Source organism: Symphodus melops, assembly GCF_947650265.1.
Source record: "Symphodus melops genome assembly, chromosome: 9".
NCBI lineage: Eukaryota > Metazoa > Chordata > Actinopteri > Labriformes > Labridae > Symphodus > Symphodus melops.
Window position 1 is genome coordinate 22,994,728 of NC_136699.1, and position 17,662 is coordinate 23,012,389.

General features: G+C 43.4%; 1 protein-coding gene across 1 annotated transcript; it reads right to left on the minus strand.

Moving 5' to 3' along the window:
- Positions 1-6,501: 6,501 nt before the first annotated feature.
- On the minus strand, positions 6,502-17,590 carry ptcd3 (pentatricopeptide repeat domain 3). Its single transcript, XM_079351992.1, has 23 exons — positions 17,460-17,590; positions 16,688-16,740; positions 14,823-14,862; positions 14,703-14,748; positions 14,550-14,618; positions 14,088-14,192; positions 13,843-13,966; positions 13,656-13,759; positions 13,395-13,556; positions 13,231-13,291; positions 12,895-12,977; positions 11,661-11,805; positions 11,486-11,536; positions 11,306-11,392; positions 10,383-10,411; positions 10,155-10,261; positions 9,925-10,003; positions 8,521-8,611; positions 8,291-8,376; positions 8,045-8,190; positions 7,859-7,900; positions 7,317-7,475; positions 6,502-7,045 (listed from the first exon to the last, which is right to left on the minus strand). Exons 1-23 carry the CDS (start codon positions 17,546-17,548, stop codon positions 7,000-7,002), a joined length of 2,004 nt encoding a protein of 667 aa, XP_079208118.1. The 5' UTR covers positions 17,549-17,590; the 3' UTR covers positions 6,502-6,999.
- Positions 17,591-17,662: the final 72 nt, after the last annotated feature.

The window sequence follows — 17,662 nt, forward strand, 5'->3', positions numbered from 1 at the left end:
TCTGCTGACACACTATGTATGGATGCGTTCCTCTTTCGTGACTCAATGTTAGTTAGTTGTTGTTGTTTTTTATCTTTAAATACTAAGTCCCCCTAAACTGCCTAAATTATACCACAGAAAGACTCCCATTTGATAGTATTTAATCCCAGTACTCTACATTTGGTCTTTCCATGAGATATTTCATGAATACATGACACACATACTCCTTCACTCTTTCATATTGTCACTTATGGATGGACTGAAGCCAAAATACATTTCTGAGGATCCAACTAGGGAAACCAATGGTCAATATAACCTGTTTAAAAATTTACTATTGTGAAGCCATGCATTATCAGTGAGTGTTACTTTGTGCAGTCAGAGCCATACCAGTCTCTACACGCAGGAATTCCTCCCGTGTCCCTCCTCCTCGTCTCTTCCTCCTCTTCTCAGACTTTTCCTTCCCATACCTCCCCCTTTTTTTCTCACTCCTCTCTTTTACATATCTTTCTCTCTCCTGGGTGATGTGCTGAATCTTGTCCTGACAAATTCCTTCTCTGTGGCAGAAACCCAGGAAAAAAATATCTATCCAGAAGGCCTTGACTTTTCTATTTGACACAAACTTTTTCAGACACACAGTACCAGTTCTCATATTTAGCGGTTATGTCTATTCAATGTCTTCTGTTTTTTTTAACTTTTCACTCCAGAGACCAACTAATCAGCAACGCTGCCCGACCCCTGTTGACTGGACGGAAATAGACACCATCCAAAGTGGTGCATCATGCTACGTCAGCTCTGAGGCGCAGCAATATTGTATTGTTGTGTAATTGGGAAGAGGAGGCGTTGGCTTTACAGCAAGTAAGCCAACTTGGCATAAGGCCTCAACATCAGAGAGAAGGAAAATGGTTGGAGTTGCGCTGTCAGGAGGAGGCAGAAAGAACAGCAAAGGCTGTCTCTCTTGTCAAGCAGGGGCAATGGATGAGATGGGAAGGCCTGGAAAAGGAGAACGCTTAGCTGGAGGGAGCTCTGGGAAATGGTGGCAAGCACATCCTGACCAGCAACTCTTAAGAACATCCTGACCGGTTGTAAGACCAGCTTCACTCAAGGACGCTACACCTGGGGGCACAACCTGGTTCTCAAGGATCAGGCAGCAGCTCTTAAGAAAAAGAGGATTACAAAAAACTCCTTGCCCCTGAGAGCAACCAACTCCATCATGGCCCCAACCTTCATCCGAGAGGGCCAGTAAAAGCCCTACCATCCTCCTAATAAACCAGAAATTGGACAACTCGTCATGGCCCGGGACTGAAAGATGCTCGTCAATATTGGCCAGCAACTAATCTTTACACCTGAGATTGCATCCACCACCCTTAGGCCAGACTTGGTACTTTGGTCCCCATCACTGAGGCCTGTCTACATCACAGAGCTCACAGTCCCAGGGGAGAATTTAACAGAAGAGGCCTATGAGAGCAAGAAACTGCGCTACAAGAACTGGCAGCAGATTCTCAACAATGAGGATGGAAAGCAAAAGTCTATCCAGTTGAAGTAGGATGCAGAGGTTTTGTGGCTTCTTCCACCATCAGGCCGCTGAAAGACCTTGGCATCCATGGACAAGCTCTGCGACAGACAGTTAGATCAGTCTCTGAGGCGGCCGAAAGAAGCAGCAAATAGATCTGGATCAAGCGGAAGGACCCTTGTTGGGCTCAAAGAGCAACAACATAACCCACTCACTAATCCCCCCACTTTGTCTGAACTGCTGAGCGGGATTTTCTATGCCAGCAGTTTCAGCCGTCAATAAATAACATGAAAGCGCCAAATCACCGACCAGAGGCAGCTTCTCCAAATTCCCAAGATGTCAAGCTGAGCTTTCTGAACGGTCTTTTCCAAGCCAGCAGTATCAGCCATCAATAAATAACAATGAAGCAAGGTTGAGGTTTGATCACCCTGTAGCTGGCCACCTTTGATGAGGGTGTCTAGTCTTAAAAGACTGAAACACCCTTTGACTCAAAGGTACACTACTGATGATGTGTCCCGTGGTTCATGATTTTTAGGAGTCCCTGACTCTTTTATGTGGGTCCCTGACCCGTTCCTTTTGAGTCCCTGACTCTTTCTTAATTTCCTTATGAGTCCCTGACTCTTATGGGTCCAAGTCCATGACCTATTCTGTCTATTTATTAGAATGGTTGTTTCTTATCCTTTTGATGACTTGTATCTATTAGAATGGTTGATTCTTAGTCCCTGACTATTTATAGTCCAGGTAAGTATTGGTTTGTATGCATGTAAAGCACTTTGGTCAGCTGAAGCTGTTGTAAATGTGCTATATAAACTTGATTTGACTTGACTTTTACTTGGATTCCCAAGATTTACATCTTTCCCACGTCTGAGATACAGCGCTCACGCCGACAGTTTTCCATCATGTCCCGTGTTTCATGATTCTTTCACAATGCTTTAAACTGACATTGTAACATTACTCATCAGCCGTGTAATGTCTGGGAATAAAAGAATACAGTGTTATCATATAAGGACCATGAATAGAAACATGTACGTTTTAGACATCTCTTAAAGACCTTGTTATAATTGCAACACACTGAGCCGCAGAGTTGAGTCAGTCGTCTCTCAAGCGGACGCTTGGTTGAGAGTTCCTGCAGCCACATGTCCGATGAGACTCAACCTCAAGTTGCTCCTGCTTGTAAATGTATGAATGGGATGAGTTACTTCTGATGGACACTTTACCCAGCAGTCTCTGCCACCAGTGTGTGAATGTATCGGTGTGACCTGCGTGTGAAAGCTCAAGTCCATTCACCATTTAACCAGTCATATGACCTGTCCCCACACCATGCATAGAGGGGCTCACAGTATTAAGTATTTTATATAGAACATAAGTCAACAAGAGCCCACTGTACAAATATGTTTTCAGAGTTCAGGAGGATTTCATTCAGCACAGTATAAAATTCAGTCAAGTAGATCCAACTATGTGTGGCCCATTTACAGTCTGTGTCATCAATCCAATATCAAAATAAATTTAAGTTTGAAAATGAGAAATGAGAAAGTCGGGAAGGAAACCCTCCCTAGATAATGACAGGAAGAAATGGAAATCCATGTTTTCATTAAATAAGTCCAGTATGGACTCAGAGGAACTACACTTTTTATTGTGAGTTTGTATTTGGTTTTATAGCTTATCCATTCATCCATTATCTATACCGCTTTTCCTGTTCAGGGTCAAAGGGAGCTGGAGCTGTCATTGGGCGAGAGGTGGGGTTACATCCTGGACCGGCCACGATTCAATCACAGGGCTGACATACAGAGACAGACAACCAGCCACACTCACATCTACGGGTAATTTAGAGTCTCCAATGAACCTAACCAGCATGTCTTTGGACTGTGGGAGGAAGACGGAGTACCTTAGAGAACCTAGCACGAGAACATACAAACTCCACACAAATAGGCTCCTGTCAGACCAGGAACAGAGCTAACCACTGCACCACCGTGAAGCCCATATCTTAAACTGCATGTGAGAAAAAAGAAGGCATCAGTTAATTTAATCTGTGTTAGTACAAGTTTCAAGATATCACACACACATAATTGAATAACGAAGTCAAATAAAGTCAAACGTTGAATTGTAAGAAAGCTGTTGTTGATGATTTGTGATCCCACGTGAACACAGAAACAGAAGGACCTCAGATTTAGTCTGGCTCATGTGATAACACTGATGTGTCAACAAGCCCAATAAACTCTTCAGTTGAGTTCAATTCACCAGTGTTGGGTGCTCCCCTCTCTTGCTCTATAGTGTGTGTGTGTGTGTGTGTGTGTGTGTGTGTGTGTGTGGGGGTGTATAAAGAGACATAGAGAGAGAGACATGGACAGACTGAACGAGTGAGACAGACACACACTGAAAGGCTGACCATTGTACATTTAGCAGGATGCTGTGAATGCCTTAAACACATGTTTGTATGACTCACACACACACACACACACACACACACACACACACATACACACACACACACACACACACACACACACGCAAACAGAACAGAAAAGAGGCTGACATAGTGTTTGAAATGGGTTAATTATTCATCCACGGTACACAATAATTAGCCCCACTCTCTGTATGATCAATGAAGACAATTTTCAAATGGTATTTATCCCAAATGACATAACTCCACTTCCACAGCTTCTGTCAATATGGTCACACAGATTATTTTTGCTGTTAACTTAACACGGGCGTGTCCCGACATTTAGATAATAATACTTTAGACATTTGTAGCACTTTTCTGAGTGCTCAAAGATGTTTAACAAAAAATAACAACAAAACAAAACTGTGAACACAATACAACAAAGAAATAATGTCAGAGAAGGAATTCATGTTTTTACCCTTTTTATCCCCGCCAATGATATGTACTTTTATGTAGTACGATTTGGCAACATCTAAATATTCATAGTTTGATTATTGAGGAACTCAAAAAAGAAGATGTCCAAGGTCACAATGTAAAGTATTTAGAAAATTGCATGGAAACTCTTGTGAGCTGTCTCAGCAGCAAACATACATTTACTGGCATTTATATCCATTGCTAGTTAGACAGTGTGCACGAGGTTTTCCTTGAATTCTTTTATGGAAAGAGTAAAGTATTTATTAATAACTGTAGCCTGTTGACAACAGCCAGAAGAGTTGATATGTAAGTCCCGCCTCTTACTAGGCAAATAGTGAATCATAGGTTTGGATTTTGGGGTGGCACACGGGATGGCAAATCAGATTTCAAGGGGGGCCCATGCCACCTCTGGCTGCCCTCTTGGACACAAGCCTGCACACTGACTGTTTTTGACAGTGGTTATTAGGACTGGAGGCTCCAGTTAGAAATGATGTGTGGCTTGACCCAAAACACAAGTGGGAATTTGATCTTTCCAGTGTGTGGGATTGGCAGTGCTGACTGGCAATAGCTAGCTGTCCTTCACCCTGACATTTTGCTGTGGATAGATATCTGCTGTTTGTCCTGGGTTATCTTTTTTCCTCAGAGACCCCTTCTGTTTTTTTTGAGAGCTCAGCAGTTCTGATGTGAAGAGTTTCATTAATGTCCAACATGCCTCCCACCACTGGCACTTATTTATCGTCTTACCTCATCCTCCCTCCATTTCCTCTCAAGGAAGTTATTTTGTCACTGCAGAAAGAAAAGTATGTTACCATAAAAATCCAGCTTACTAACATTATGCCAAGTAAGACAAAGAAAGGAACGAGTGAGAACTATTAAAAGCGTTCGAGGATGTACTGTCACGTCCTGTGTTAGTGAACAGGTTTGACCTCCACTCCCGTTACAGCACATTCAGGCATAAAGGAGTGGGAGAGAGGAATGCTTTTGACCAGCCACCTCCACTGTTTATGTTTTTCGCAAGCTTTCTGAACACGTGACGTCTTTGTCTTTCATGCAGGCACATCAAGCTCCCGTATTGTTAAAGATCACCTTACACTCATCACACAATCAAGGTTTTCTTTATACTGTACATTAAGGGCGTTTAAAATCCTCAACAATTTGTTTTTGGAGGGAAGGTTGAATTTCTCCCAAATAGCACTATTAGAAAGCCAGGACTTTGTGTATTAACGTCAAGAGTACTAAAACAGATTTAGATTGTTATTCTTATTACAAAAGAATGACTTTCATGAAGCTCTTAAAAAAAAAATCTTGTGTCTCAAAATTGCTGCGTGTAAGGCGTTTGTGGGTGTATGAGGAACGTTTTGCAAAGGTTTCATTCAGTATCAAAGGAAAAAAAGATCTGCAGTGTGTTCAGGAGTAAAGACAACACTTGTGTATAAATGTGTGTCGATCTGAACGTCCTCAGGCAGGTCTGTCAGAGAATGATGCACTCCCTCTATAGACCACACCCATCTCTAAGCCCCCCCCCCCCAACCCTCCTGACTTTGGCCTACTTGACCTTATTTGGTCGTGTCTGCAGCTCAGCTGATGATTGGTTGAGGAGCTGAAACATGGTGATGTAGACGCTCACCTGTGCAGGCTTGCACTATCACAAGCCTCTTAAGACATGTTGCGCTGAAAATAAATATTTGCATGTAGCTTATGAAAACTACACAAAGGAAACAGGAACAAAAAATTACAACCATAGCTGTTGGAAATCAATTATAATTCTACAAAATTCAATGATGCTTACCACTTTTATATTTAAAGTGAGCCTGGGCAAAGAAATGTGACAAATCAGAATCATTTAGAAGAAAGGGAGCCATGGTCATTTAGCCGGACCTGCATATGTAAGAACTCTAATTATAAACACGTCCTCTTTATGCATTAATCAGAGTCGGACTTTTGTATAAAAATGGCATTTAAAATGTATACTGTCATCATGCATCCTATTAAAACATTTTCCCCGAGTCTCAGGCACACTACTTTTGTCCAGACATGCTGACCATGAAATCTCAAGTCTGCAAAACAAAACAAACACAAGTAACAAACACTGTGTATCAGTATTTCATCTGTCGCTGTTGTCTGTAAAAACAAAGGAAACTGAGGTCTCAAGAATATTTAAAAGGGAAATACATGCAGAAAGAAGCTTATCAGTCATTATCAGGAAGTCGGACCTTATCACTTCAGATAAAACAAAAAACATGCATCTGCTTCCTCTCTGCCTCAGCCACGAGCTTTATGGTCATGCAGACAATACTTCATGACCATAAACACCTCTGTGGTTATGATGTAAGCAGCAATAATTTGACTTTCACAGGTTTTATGATGCACTTCCCTTTTTTGTGGTTTGGGGCTTCATTGAGGTTTCATCAAAAGCAGATCTGACAGAATCATGTGGTGCACAACTAGCAGGACGGAAACATGAACCTTTGACATTTTGTCGTATGATATATGCTTAGTGATCAACGTAACTATTCCCAGAACAGAGAGAAAGAGCACCCTCTGGCTTACACACAACAGAGAGCATGAGAAGGAGAGGCTCGGATTTGATTCGTGTGACAAACATGTTTATTACACAGACACAGTACACTTTCATGGGGTTCAACTCTCTCCTCCTTCACTCTGACGACTCTCCTGCAGGCTCCAGGTCCGACAGAGCGGCTCTGTAAGGAGCAGATAAAACCAGAGTCAGGGGAAAATATAACCGACACATTGCTTTCAAGAAAATCAAACTTAAAACTTTGCTCAGATCTCATAGAACGGCGTCGCAGTGTCGACCGCTGACGGACCGCGGTACGCGCTGAGTTGATGTGGAAATGAGGAATTACTGTTCACACGTTTCCTGTCCTCTCTTAATGCTGATGTTTCTAGTTCACTGGTTCCCAACCTGGGTTCAGGGTCTGAGGGGTCATTAGATCGTTTTCAGCTCCTCACCTTTGCTCCTCAGTCAGATCAAACTCAGACAGCGTTCGCTGTGCAAGCGTCGGCGTCGCAGGCAGACAGAAGGCAGCTGACAGCTGCACCAGCTCCACGGCCCTCTGTGTGGCGCCCTCGCTGCGACACACCGTCAGGAACTCATCCAACAGGCTGTCTCTGAAGAACATCAGGAGACACACTGTTACAGTCAGCTTGATAAACATGAACATTTAAGCCAAATTATGGAACTATAGCATCAAGAGGCAAGCTCCCATTTGTGAAAATATGACTGATTGTGTTTTTATTTTCTTGCACCAGAGTCATGATAGCTGTTTAGACTCTTGTCAAGACAGGTTGGAGTAGATGGAGCCAAAAAAACTGAACTTTTATGACTTGTAATGAGCAGTCAGAGAATAAAGGTCATGGGATGTTCCTCTGGATGGGGTTCACTTTAACAGAGATTCAAATAAGGAGCGTTTCCTTTGTGGGTGAAATGGTTAACATGTCGTTAATTTACAGCTCCTTGCTCATCTTTTGTTTTGTAGTTTGGGCAGACTTACACTGGAACTCTGTTATTTGATTTGAAGAGCTGCAGCATCTCCCTGCAGAGCCAAAAAGAGAGGAGAAGTCAGATGCATTACATTTAAACGTCATTTGGCAGGGAGCACAAGTGGAGTCAGACTGCGTTAAAAAGCTCTCCTGTTAATGGACTGGCAGACACACGGATGTAGGGCTGTCTCTCGTACCAGGCCTGATCGGTGTTGTTTGCTCGCAGCAGCAGGGAGGTGATGTTTGAGAGAGCTGAGGGGCTCCACTCCAGGTGGTTCCTTCCTTTTTCAGCACCAAACACAGTTTTTACATCTAGAGCACACGCTGCAAAAGACTCCTGAACCTGCAGAGTCACACACACACACACACACACACACACTGTAAACTCCCTGTAAAGTTCCCTGAGGATTGTGATATGGGCCTCATGCACAGTCTTTACTGACCTCAGGGCTGTGTGTGTCTCTGGCCATCAGGATGAGCAGCTCCTCCACAAGTTCAGATCTATACTCATGACCCAGAGTACGGATATCTGCAAAAACCGGGGGGAGTACAACAGTCATTAGGGTGTCTAACAGCCAGATCTTGGACTTAGTCATTTCGGTAATTACCCGGTGATTCACCATGAACTGCTGTCTCTAGAATCTTGTAAATAGCACACTATCTATAAACTCACCTTTCCATATAACAGGCAGCAAGTCCAGACGGCTGTCAGTGTCCAGAGCCTGCAGCAAGTCCTTCATAAGCAGAGGGTTGGGGTAAAACATCTACAAACACAGGACGTAAAAGCACATTTAAACATTTTTTGTCAGAAATTTCAAGTTCACCATTTTTCATCTCTTGGGGAGAATTTATTGACAGAAAAGAAAACCTAAAATGTTAACGCAAGATTGTGCAATCTACTGCAAGACAATTTAGAGGATACATTTTCACAGTCCAGGAGCTAAATTAAAGGAGCAGTACATAACTCTGACACCTAGTGTTTAAAATGGTTACTGCAGTCCAAATGTAAAACATTGCAGAGCGTGGTCTCGCCTTGCCCCCTCCTCTCTGGAGTCGATGTGAACGCATGTTGCCATGATGTAGACACTGAAGCTTCAGTGTTTATCCGCTTCTTCTAACCTCTCTCACATCTACTTAGAAAACTGCAGAAGCTTTAGAGGTTGGGTAAAATCAGTTGCATCTGAACCAGTTTACTTCCATCGCTGCAACAGCTGTTGCCTCGCCCTGATAACCTGATAACTTATATCTGGCAAACTGAGGGGCGTCCAAAACGGTCGTGTGGTGGTGTCTTAAAACCGCCTACTTCTCCCCACTGTCTCGAGGGGAATTCTCTTGATAATGTCCTGTTGCGTTCTCACATCAGCCCACTCGGACCTGCTGAGGCTGGGAGGCCTGAGGGTGAAATCCCGGTGAAAAACGTGTCTGCACTCACACATACAGCTCCTATATCAGGAGTTTATTTCAGCAGTGTGAAAGCTGTGTAAGGGAGTTTTTGTGCACCAGAAAATTAACCTCACTGAAGCCTTCTTGATTACAGCATGATGTTACTGAGAGGAAAGCTAAGGTATGCTGGAGGGCGTCACTTCGGTGTGATTGAAAGGTCTCCATAATGGGGACCTGAAGCATGACTTGGTAGTGTTGAGCTACAAAAACAGACACCCTGACGAGTCAGCTGGTGACTCCTTAAGGTTAGAACATTTGATTCAAATACCAAAATTATAAACCTCCCTGTTTACATTTAAGGCTCTGACAATTACAGATGAACTTTGCTGACCAAAGTCGCCCTTAACATTTTTAAAAGCCCCGCTCCTCTTCATCTCTGTTTGTCGCTTTTCTAAAGGATCATTTTTGTGGCACATTGAGAAGAAAAAAACACAAAGTGGACGGATATGAAGCCAGACATTAACAGTCAAAGGTCCACTTTTTATATGCAGTCGATGAGCAGACACTTCACTTTTCTATAACTTCTGTCACTGCGTTATTATTAGCATATGGCTAAGTACTAGCTTTAACCATTTTTTGATATCAGACGTTTCACAAAGTGGAGAGGCGAGCGAGTGGATGGAGAAGCACTGACCGAGGGAGTGAGCCGTCTGTACCACTTCATCACCACGTCGATGTGCTCCATCGCACACAGCAGGCTCAAGAAGCGACCACTGTGGAGGAGAGCGGAGAACAACACATGCTGAACGTCCTCGAACAATCAAATCAAAGAACCAGATTTCAGATATCGCTCCAAGATGAGGCTCTTAAACAAACGCTCAACATTCTTGTATCCTCGCATGTCTTTTTAGTTTCTCTACTTACTAGAAATAAGATGGCTGGTAGGAATTTCCCAAAAGCTTCCAGTTGTCACCCACTTCCACTAAACTCTGGAGCTTATAAGCCAGGTCCAGATCTTTAATATCCAAACACTAGAACAGGAGGAGAGAAAAGCGTATGTAAACCTGCTCCGAGTTTACGATGAATCATTGTCCTAAAAAACAAATAGCTGTGATAGATGTGTGCAGCAAACAAGTCTCTGAAAACACTTACTATTCTCATTGCATTTGGGAAGAAATTAACTGGAAGGAAAAGAAAGACAAAGTCAGTGGATCACTTTGTTATTTGGACAACAATATTACTGATTTTATAAGTAAAGAGTGTCTCCATGTTGATGTGGCAGGGATTTTATCGACTGCGATGAAAACAGAACCATTATAAAAGTGTGGATGGTGCACCATGAAAAGGTGCTCAGAAATCTTCTCTCCCAAACAAATAAGAATTAGGGCGCTCTCACACGAGGAAACCTGCCCCCTGCTCATTGCACGTTACATTGTATGTGTGTGTGGTTTGATTGGATAAGGTTAATAAGGAGGCAGAAACTGGCTGCTGCGGTCTTTGTCTCTGCTCCCATCTCATTTTGTGGTCGTACTGATCATGTTTGTGAGGATTTTGGTCTCAAGTTTAAGTTTTCACGTTTTTTCTTCTGGTTTAAATGAGTAAGTGATGTATTATTCCTGTAGTTAAGTGTAGAGGGGAAGTACAAAGTCTGATGTTCCTTTGTGGGCTGGTCTGGGTGACTAAAACTTACTTTTGTTTGTACAGTATGTTTTGTGATGTTCCACCTAGCATTTTCTTGATAGGAGACAATGTGTCTAGTGGTTTTACGTTTGATTCCCTGGTGGAAATTCAGGATAGTTAAAAAACAAGGAGGGTCGTCTGTGACAGACCAAGGTCAGTAAAGTTGCAGCCATGTTCTGTGCTGTTCTCCAAAGTTGGAGGAAACAATCGGGGTCACATTGTGCACGTACATGTTGTAGTGGAACATCATCACTACATCGCGCCACGCGCTGACTTCTGCTTCACGTGTTCAGTTTTCATATCAGCTAACAGTGGTTAGCTGATTCAGCATTTACAGCATCGTATTTGCCTGGTGATCTTGGCAGACTCAGTCACACACTTAAAGCACAACGTACCGTCATCGGGATCCTGGCAGGTGAAGCTGGTTCCTTCCAGCTCTGACATCACTTCCTGGAAAAGGTCAACGTTTGCCTGGCGCAAGGCTAGAGCGAAAAAAAACACTTAACACAGCTCCGAAACGCAAACAGCAGCAGCAAACACCTGTGCTGATCTGATGTGATCAAAACGCTGCGTACCTCCTTTGAAAAAGACGCTCAGGATGTGGTCATAGGAGGCCAGGCTGGGAGCTGAAGACACACAAACAGAGACAGGTGAGTCAAACAGAACAACGCCGTCGTGCACAGACGGAAACAGTCGTCTCAGTCGATGTCTACAGTCCTGTGTGTGAAGATGTGTGTGTGTGTAATTCACCTATTCCCAAAGCTTTCATCTCAGTCAGAGTTAGTATTGATTGTGTTCTGGCCAAAGAGCCGCATCGTCTCAGAGCTTTGAGAATGCTGTTGAAGGTCAGCAGGTTGGGCTGAACTTTCTGGTGACTCATCTGTTTCAAGAGCTCCTGCAGAGGAAGACAGAAGCACAACCGACCAACATGAAGGACGTTTTAAAAGGTCCCATATCAATGTTTTTTCTGGTTTTAGATGCTCTTTAGTGTCTGCATGAAGGGGCAGATCTATGTACAAAAATTCAAAGTCCACAGAAACGCGTCTTCTCCCTCGTCCTCCTGATAGCAAGAGCTGCATGTAACGCTTGGTCCCGAGACCCCTCCGAATTAAATTTGCCAGTGTGACGTCTTATCGATGTGATGTCACTGATCCAAACCCATTGGCTCGTTGTAGCATGTGACATCCGAGCTGAGCGACTGACCAATTACAACAGATCAGTCAGATCAGACGAGGCGTACATGGGGACCCTGATCGTGGGGGATTCGTGCAAATTGCAAACACAGGCAGATGAGTGAGGCGGCATGGAGCGGCAGTACAGGACACTATTTGAACATTAGTGATTGTGAACGTACTTTAGTAGACACATAAATTAGATATATGAACCCCAAAAAGGGAACACTATGGGACCTTGAATAAATAGACTCTTCTCCTCTGTCGCCCCCCGGTGGTGACATGAACTACCAAACTCTATTTGATGCACACAGTCTTGAAATCGGACTTTAAGCTGCTTGTTTACTCCTACTGGTGGGTTTTTATTCTCCACTCTAGATCCTTGAAGAAGGAGCCTCAAACTCTTTAATAAATCCGTACTGATTTGTAAATATATATTTGATCATCCTCATAATGCTTCACGGGAGTATCAGGGCAGTGACCAGCTGCATGATGTGACTTTACAGGCTTACTTCAGGGAAGGTTTCACAGATGAGGAAACACTGACTGAAGGTTAAATCAGTGTGGAGTGAGCTGCTTTAGATCAACAGTGTGACGAGTTGTGTTGAGTCTCTCCGTATGCAGACATCTAACGACACACTCATTAGGCTTCACATCACCGGGGCCAAAGAAAGAAGCATCGCTCTTTAGAAAGAGAAATAACTTTGAGGGTTCTTTCATCATTTTCATGCAGCTGCTCTTCTGATTCATAGTAATAGTTGTAACCAGAGGCCTGAGTAAACTAGATGAATAAATTAACAACGCGGACTTACAGCGATGAGGTCCCATCTCTCGTTGTATTTATCTCGGACCTCTGGAGCTGCGGAGATCAGCGAGTTGAAGGTGTGGACGTCGGCTGTGGAGAGAAGGAGGGCTCATCAGTCATTGGCTCACACTGACACACACTGACATGCTCATGGAGTGGAACGGAAAATTTAACCCTTTGGCGACCTCTGGTGGAATTATCAAGTTAACAATGAGATTTAGAGGAGGATAAAAGTTTAAAAAAAAAACGGACTGCACAGTCAATCAAATCAAAACAGCTCATGATGACTACTAAATCAAAGACAGAAGTGTGTGCTGTATACATACTAAATCTTTTTCCTCACCTGTGAGTCTGTTGTTCAGCATGTCTGTGTATGCGCTGAAGGCCTTTGTGTAGGCTCCATGCTGAGGAGAGACAAACACAGGTATGAACACATGGACAGACACTGTTTCTGCGTTTCATAAACAATGCAATGAGCAGCCGGCTGTCGTGCTGCATCATTCGTACCTTCACCATGCCTCTGATCAGAGCAGAGTAACATTGTGTGTCTCTCTCTGGCAGAAGGTTGAAGAGTCTCTCTGCATTGTTGTTTTCTCTCCAGGTTAACCTCAGGATGTTTGACACACGACGGGCACGGCCTTTTTTACTCTTTGCGTCCTCAGCCTTCTCCTAAAAAAAAACACACAAAGACGTACAAAGTCAACAAACACACGGGCTTTACGTTGATGCTGACAGATGATGACTCGCGGCCCTTTTTGGGCGACTCACCATTTCCTCCGTCTCTTGTTCTTCGTCCTCGACAGGATCTCTGTCACAGTACAGACAGATCAGGTCTAACAGGTCATGGGTCGTTTCCATGGACACCGATGTGCCTGAAGAAATTCAACAAAAGAGACTCGGATCAGAGACAGGTCCTACACTGGGGGTCTTTGTGCGTTTGTGTGTGAGCTCTCACCAGCCTGCAGGATTTGATCGTACATGTCGACAGCAGCTTTCACTTTCCTCAGGTTGATTCGCTCCTTTAGAGCTTCCTCGCTCACTTCCTCCAGAAGCAGCGACACAGTCTCTGGCATCAGACACTACAATCACGTGCAAAGAAAAGCTTGGTTTGCTCGAATAATAAAGCAACAACTGGTTTTAACATGACTGGTATATTCTCCAGATTCCTCTTCAGAGTGACTCAGTACTTTCTTTTCTTACTGGTATGTGTGGCTCTGCAAAGTCTTTGGTGAAGAACTTGGGATTACTGTTGACAAAGTATTTGGCTGCAGATCTGCCCGACTCCTGACCAAGAGAGAAGAGCTTCTAAAAGACAGGGAGAGACAATAATGTGTCAGTTTGAGTGATCGCCCAGAGCAGCAAACACAAACACAGCTATCACTACTAACGCTGAACAATGACAGAGAAAGGGCCGCACGACTATTCATCATCAGCAAACACAGAGTGAGAGTGAAAATAAAACATCTTCAAATCAGCTGTGTCATGTTGGCAGGTAGATATTCCTCGGAGCATTTTCATTGGCTGATGCTGACAATGTGTGCACACACGACCTGTGCATCCTTTGACATGCACATTTAGTTTCAGGGCAGAAACAGTGAACATGATGAATGAACAGATAAGCAGCTACTGCTACGCGTTATGTTTGAATTGTTCTCGTCTTACAAACTCTGAGGAGGTCCTGGGAGTGAGGTAGGAATCATCCTGGAACTGATACGAGTATGCTGTTGGATCCTGAAATGACCAAAGAAAAGATGGAGGAACATCTGCACCGACAAATACAAAGTTAAAGAAAAAAAGACGGGAGTAAGCTCTCACCCTGCTGACAGTCGCAGCCAGAGCCTCCAGCACCGCCTCCTTGCTCCTGTTCAAAGTCAGGAAATCAAAGGTGAATCAAAGGTTTCCCCTTCAGGAATCACTGTGACAGTGTACACCTACCATGTTTTCTTCCTGGGGATGACGATTGTGTCTGTGGATTCTATCAAAATGTAGAGAATGAAAGTGTGAAAATAACATTAAAGGTCACATGTTCTACAAAAATACACTTCACTGTCTTTTTCTAACACTATGTGTCCCTAGTCTGTTTAGAAAACACAACAACGATAAGAAAAGTCCATCCTCTCCATCTTTTATCTTCTCTTTTCAAAAAATGTGTGCTCAAACAGATTCTCCCTTCATGGCATCACAAAGGGCACTCTGCTGTAAAAACAGGCTTTTTGAATGGGTGTGTATGTGACTTCCTGTGCTTCTGCAGCCAGCCTCTAGTGGACACTCCAGGAACTCCAGGATTTTAACACTTCAGCATCGACTTCATTTTTAATATTAATACTTAAAACATACAGTGGCCTAAAACGACGACTACTGTTTTTTTAAGAGAAAGGGAAAAAAAACATGTTGCGTCTTATTGAGGCCGTAAAGTTTCAGAAAAAGATGATTAAACCTTCAGTCAGAAAAGGCCAGGTATGACGCGTCACATAGAGATGACAGTGGAGAAATGTCTGCAGTGCCAACAGTTTCAGCCACAACAGCAGAAGGAGCCTCTCATGACACATGAAGTTCCTGAGCTCCCATGGATGAAAGTTGGAGCTGACATCTTCCAAATAAACGGTCAGTCTTACTTGTTATTAGTGGACTATTTGACAAAATATCCAGAAGTGCTGAATCTACCAGCCTTAACATCTCACACAGTAATCCAGAAAATGAAGTCTGTTTTCGCCAGGCATGGAATCCCCAGAGAGCTGCTGAGTGACCATGTCCCATTTGCCAGCTATGAGATGAAGTCATTTGCAGCCTCGTGGGACTTTAAACTCACACACTCAAGTCCAGGATATCCACAGTCCAATGGACTCGCAGAGAGGACCATAAAGACTGTAGAACATGCGTTGAAGAAAGCCATGCATACTAGCACAGACCCACATCTGGTACGACTGTTGCTAAGGAACACACCAGTGACAGAGCTGAACATGGCGCCTGCGCAGCTGTTAATGGGAAGGGCTCTGCGTAGCACACTTCCGTGCTCCAGTGCGTCGCTAAAGCCATCCACTCTACCGGACACACAAGGACGCATTCAGGATTTGCAATCACGCCAGTGCCTTTACCATGACCGTGATGCCAAGCCGTTGCCTGCCTTAGAAACGGGTACCACCGTACACATGCAGACACAATGTGGTTGGAAGCCAGCCATAGTGACGGGCCAGAGGCTGGAGCCACGCTCGTACAACGTGCAGACTCCAGCAGGAAAAACTTTGAGGAGGAATTGGAATCAATTCAATTCAAAAAACTTTATTTGTCCCCGGGGGGCAAAGCAAGGGCACACAGAGCAGCAGATAACGACAGTGCAATTATACTAACAATTAACCAATCAACAAATCATCTGAGGAAGATACATCCAAGTCTGTTCAGAGACACTGATGTTGCTGAAGACTCAGAAATGACACACTCTGAGACACGCGAGTCCACTACACTGCTACCCCAAGATTCCCTGCCACAGGTCTCGGCACCCGTGAGTGTAACCAGTTCACCTGAGTACAGCACCAGAAGTGGTTCTGAACTGGTGGGTCTGGTCTGGTTTTAGTGGGCTGTGAATGAGTGCCTTGAAGAAGTCAGTAATTAGCTCTTTAAATATGTTTGTTTGTTTGGTCTGATACACATTTAAATCTGCTTGTCGATCTTCAAATACCTTCAATTGGAACAATACGTTTATTTTCATTGAGGATTAAACTTCTTCCTTGAACTGGACACTCCTGGTTTTATCAGTGCGCTCTGGCTTTCCTCCAACTTGAAGTGTTAACTACATAATTTACCTGTAATAGTTTCTGCAGCGTGCTGTCGCAGAACTGAAGTCCAGCTGAAAGTCCTGGAAATACAGATGTAATGTGATGTTATGAGTTCAGTTTATTCACAGCACCTTTTCTTGACTTGACTTTTTCAGTGAGTTCAATCGCCCCTGATTGGCCGGCCGGCTTTCAGCATCATCTGACTGAATCTGTGATCCCGAACCAGATCCTTTTTATCTGGTTCATTTCATTTGGCAGTATTCAATCTACCAGCTCCTTACTTCATTTCAAAATAAAAGCATGATTGAATTCAAACAGCAAGGAAAGGACTGAAGACAATTGACACTTTGAGCTTTACTGTCTGCAGCCAGGTTTTATTTAGTTTCTATGAAGTGTGTTGGTGTGTCTTTACCTCATGTAATTTATTTAGTTAATTTTGATACTGCCACAACACAATCTGCTATTCTTTGTTATTCTGTCACTTCAAAATAAAAAAGGAAGGAACGTAATGTCTTTATTACAGGCCTATTTCTTACTCAAACATATTTTTAGTCCGCCTTAAACTTTGTTTTATCGTCACAAATTGTCAGAGCAGATCAGTGTGTTCATAGTGCAGCTAACAACACATATTGACATAACAATAAAAATGTGAAAACATAAATAGATCAGAACTATGTATACAGTATATATGACCTCCTGGCTGTCAATGCTACCTGCAGCAAAAACAAATATAAACAACATTTAAGCGACCCTAATAATATGCGGGTGTAAAAACACACGTCTCTGACACGTGGCTTACCTGTTAACCCAAATCTGGTCCAAGTTATTCAACAAAAATCGGCTGTTTCTGTAGATGTGATGCCCTACGTGCCTACCGGGGGTCGCCATGTTGTATGCTGCATTCAAGTGCTGCTCGGCATTCCGTGTTTGGAAGTCGTTCTTCCAACGTCAGTATGTTTACCTGATTTCAGTCCTGATAGTCTGAGTATTGTTACAACAGCA

What these genes read in the sequence shown, in the direction of transcription:
- ptcd3 (XM_079351992.1), bottom strand. Translation starts at nt 17,548, where the DNA reads ATGGCGACCCCCGGTAGGCACGTAGGGCATCACATCTACAGAAACAGC. An exon ending in ATCCCCAGGAAGAAAACATG is followed by an intron (nt 14,749 to 14,822) that starts GTAGGTGTACAC and finishes GACTTTGAACAG; the next exon opens with GAGCAAGGAGGCGGTGCTGG. An exon ending in GAGACACACACAGCCCTGAG is followed by an intron (nt 8,191 to 8,290) that starts GTCAGTAAAGAC and finishes GTGACTCTGCAG; the next exon opens with GTTCAGGAGTCTTTTGCAGC.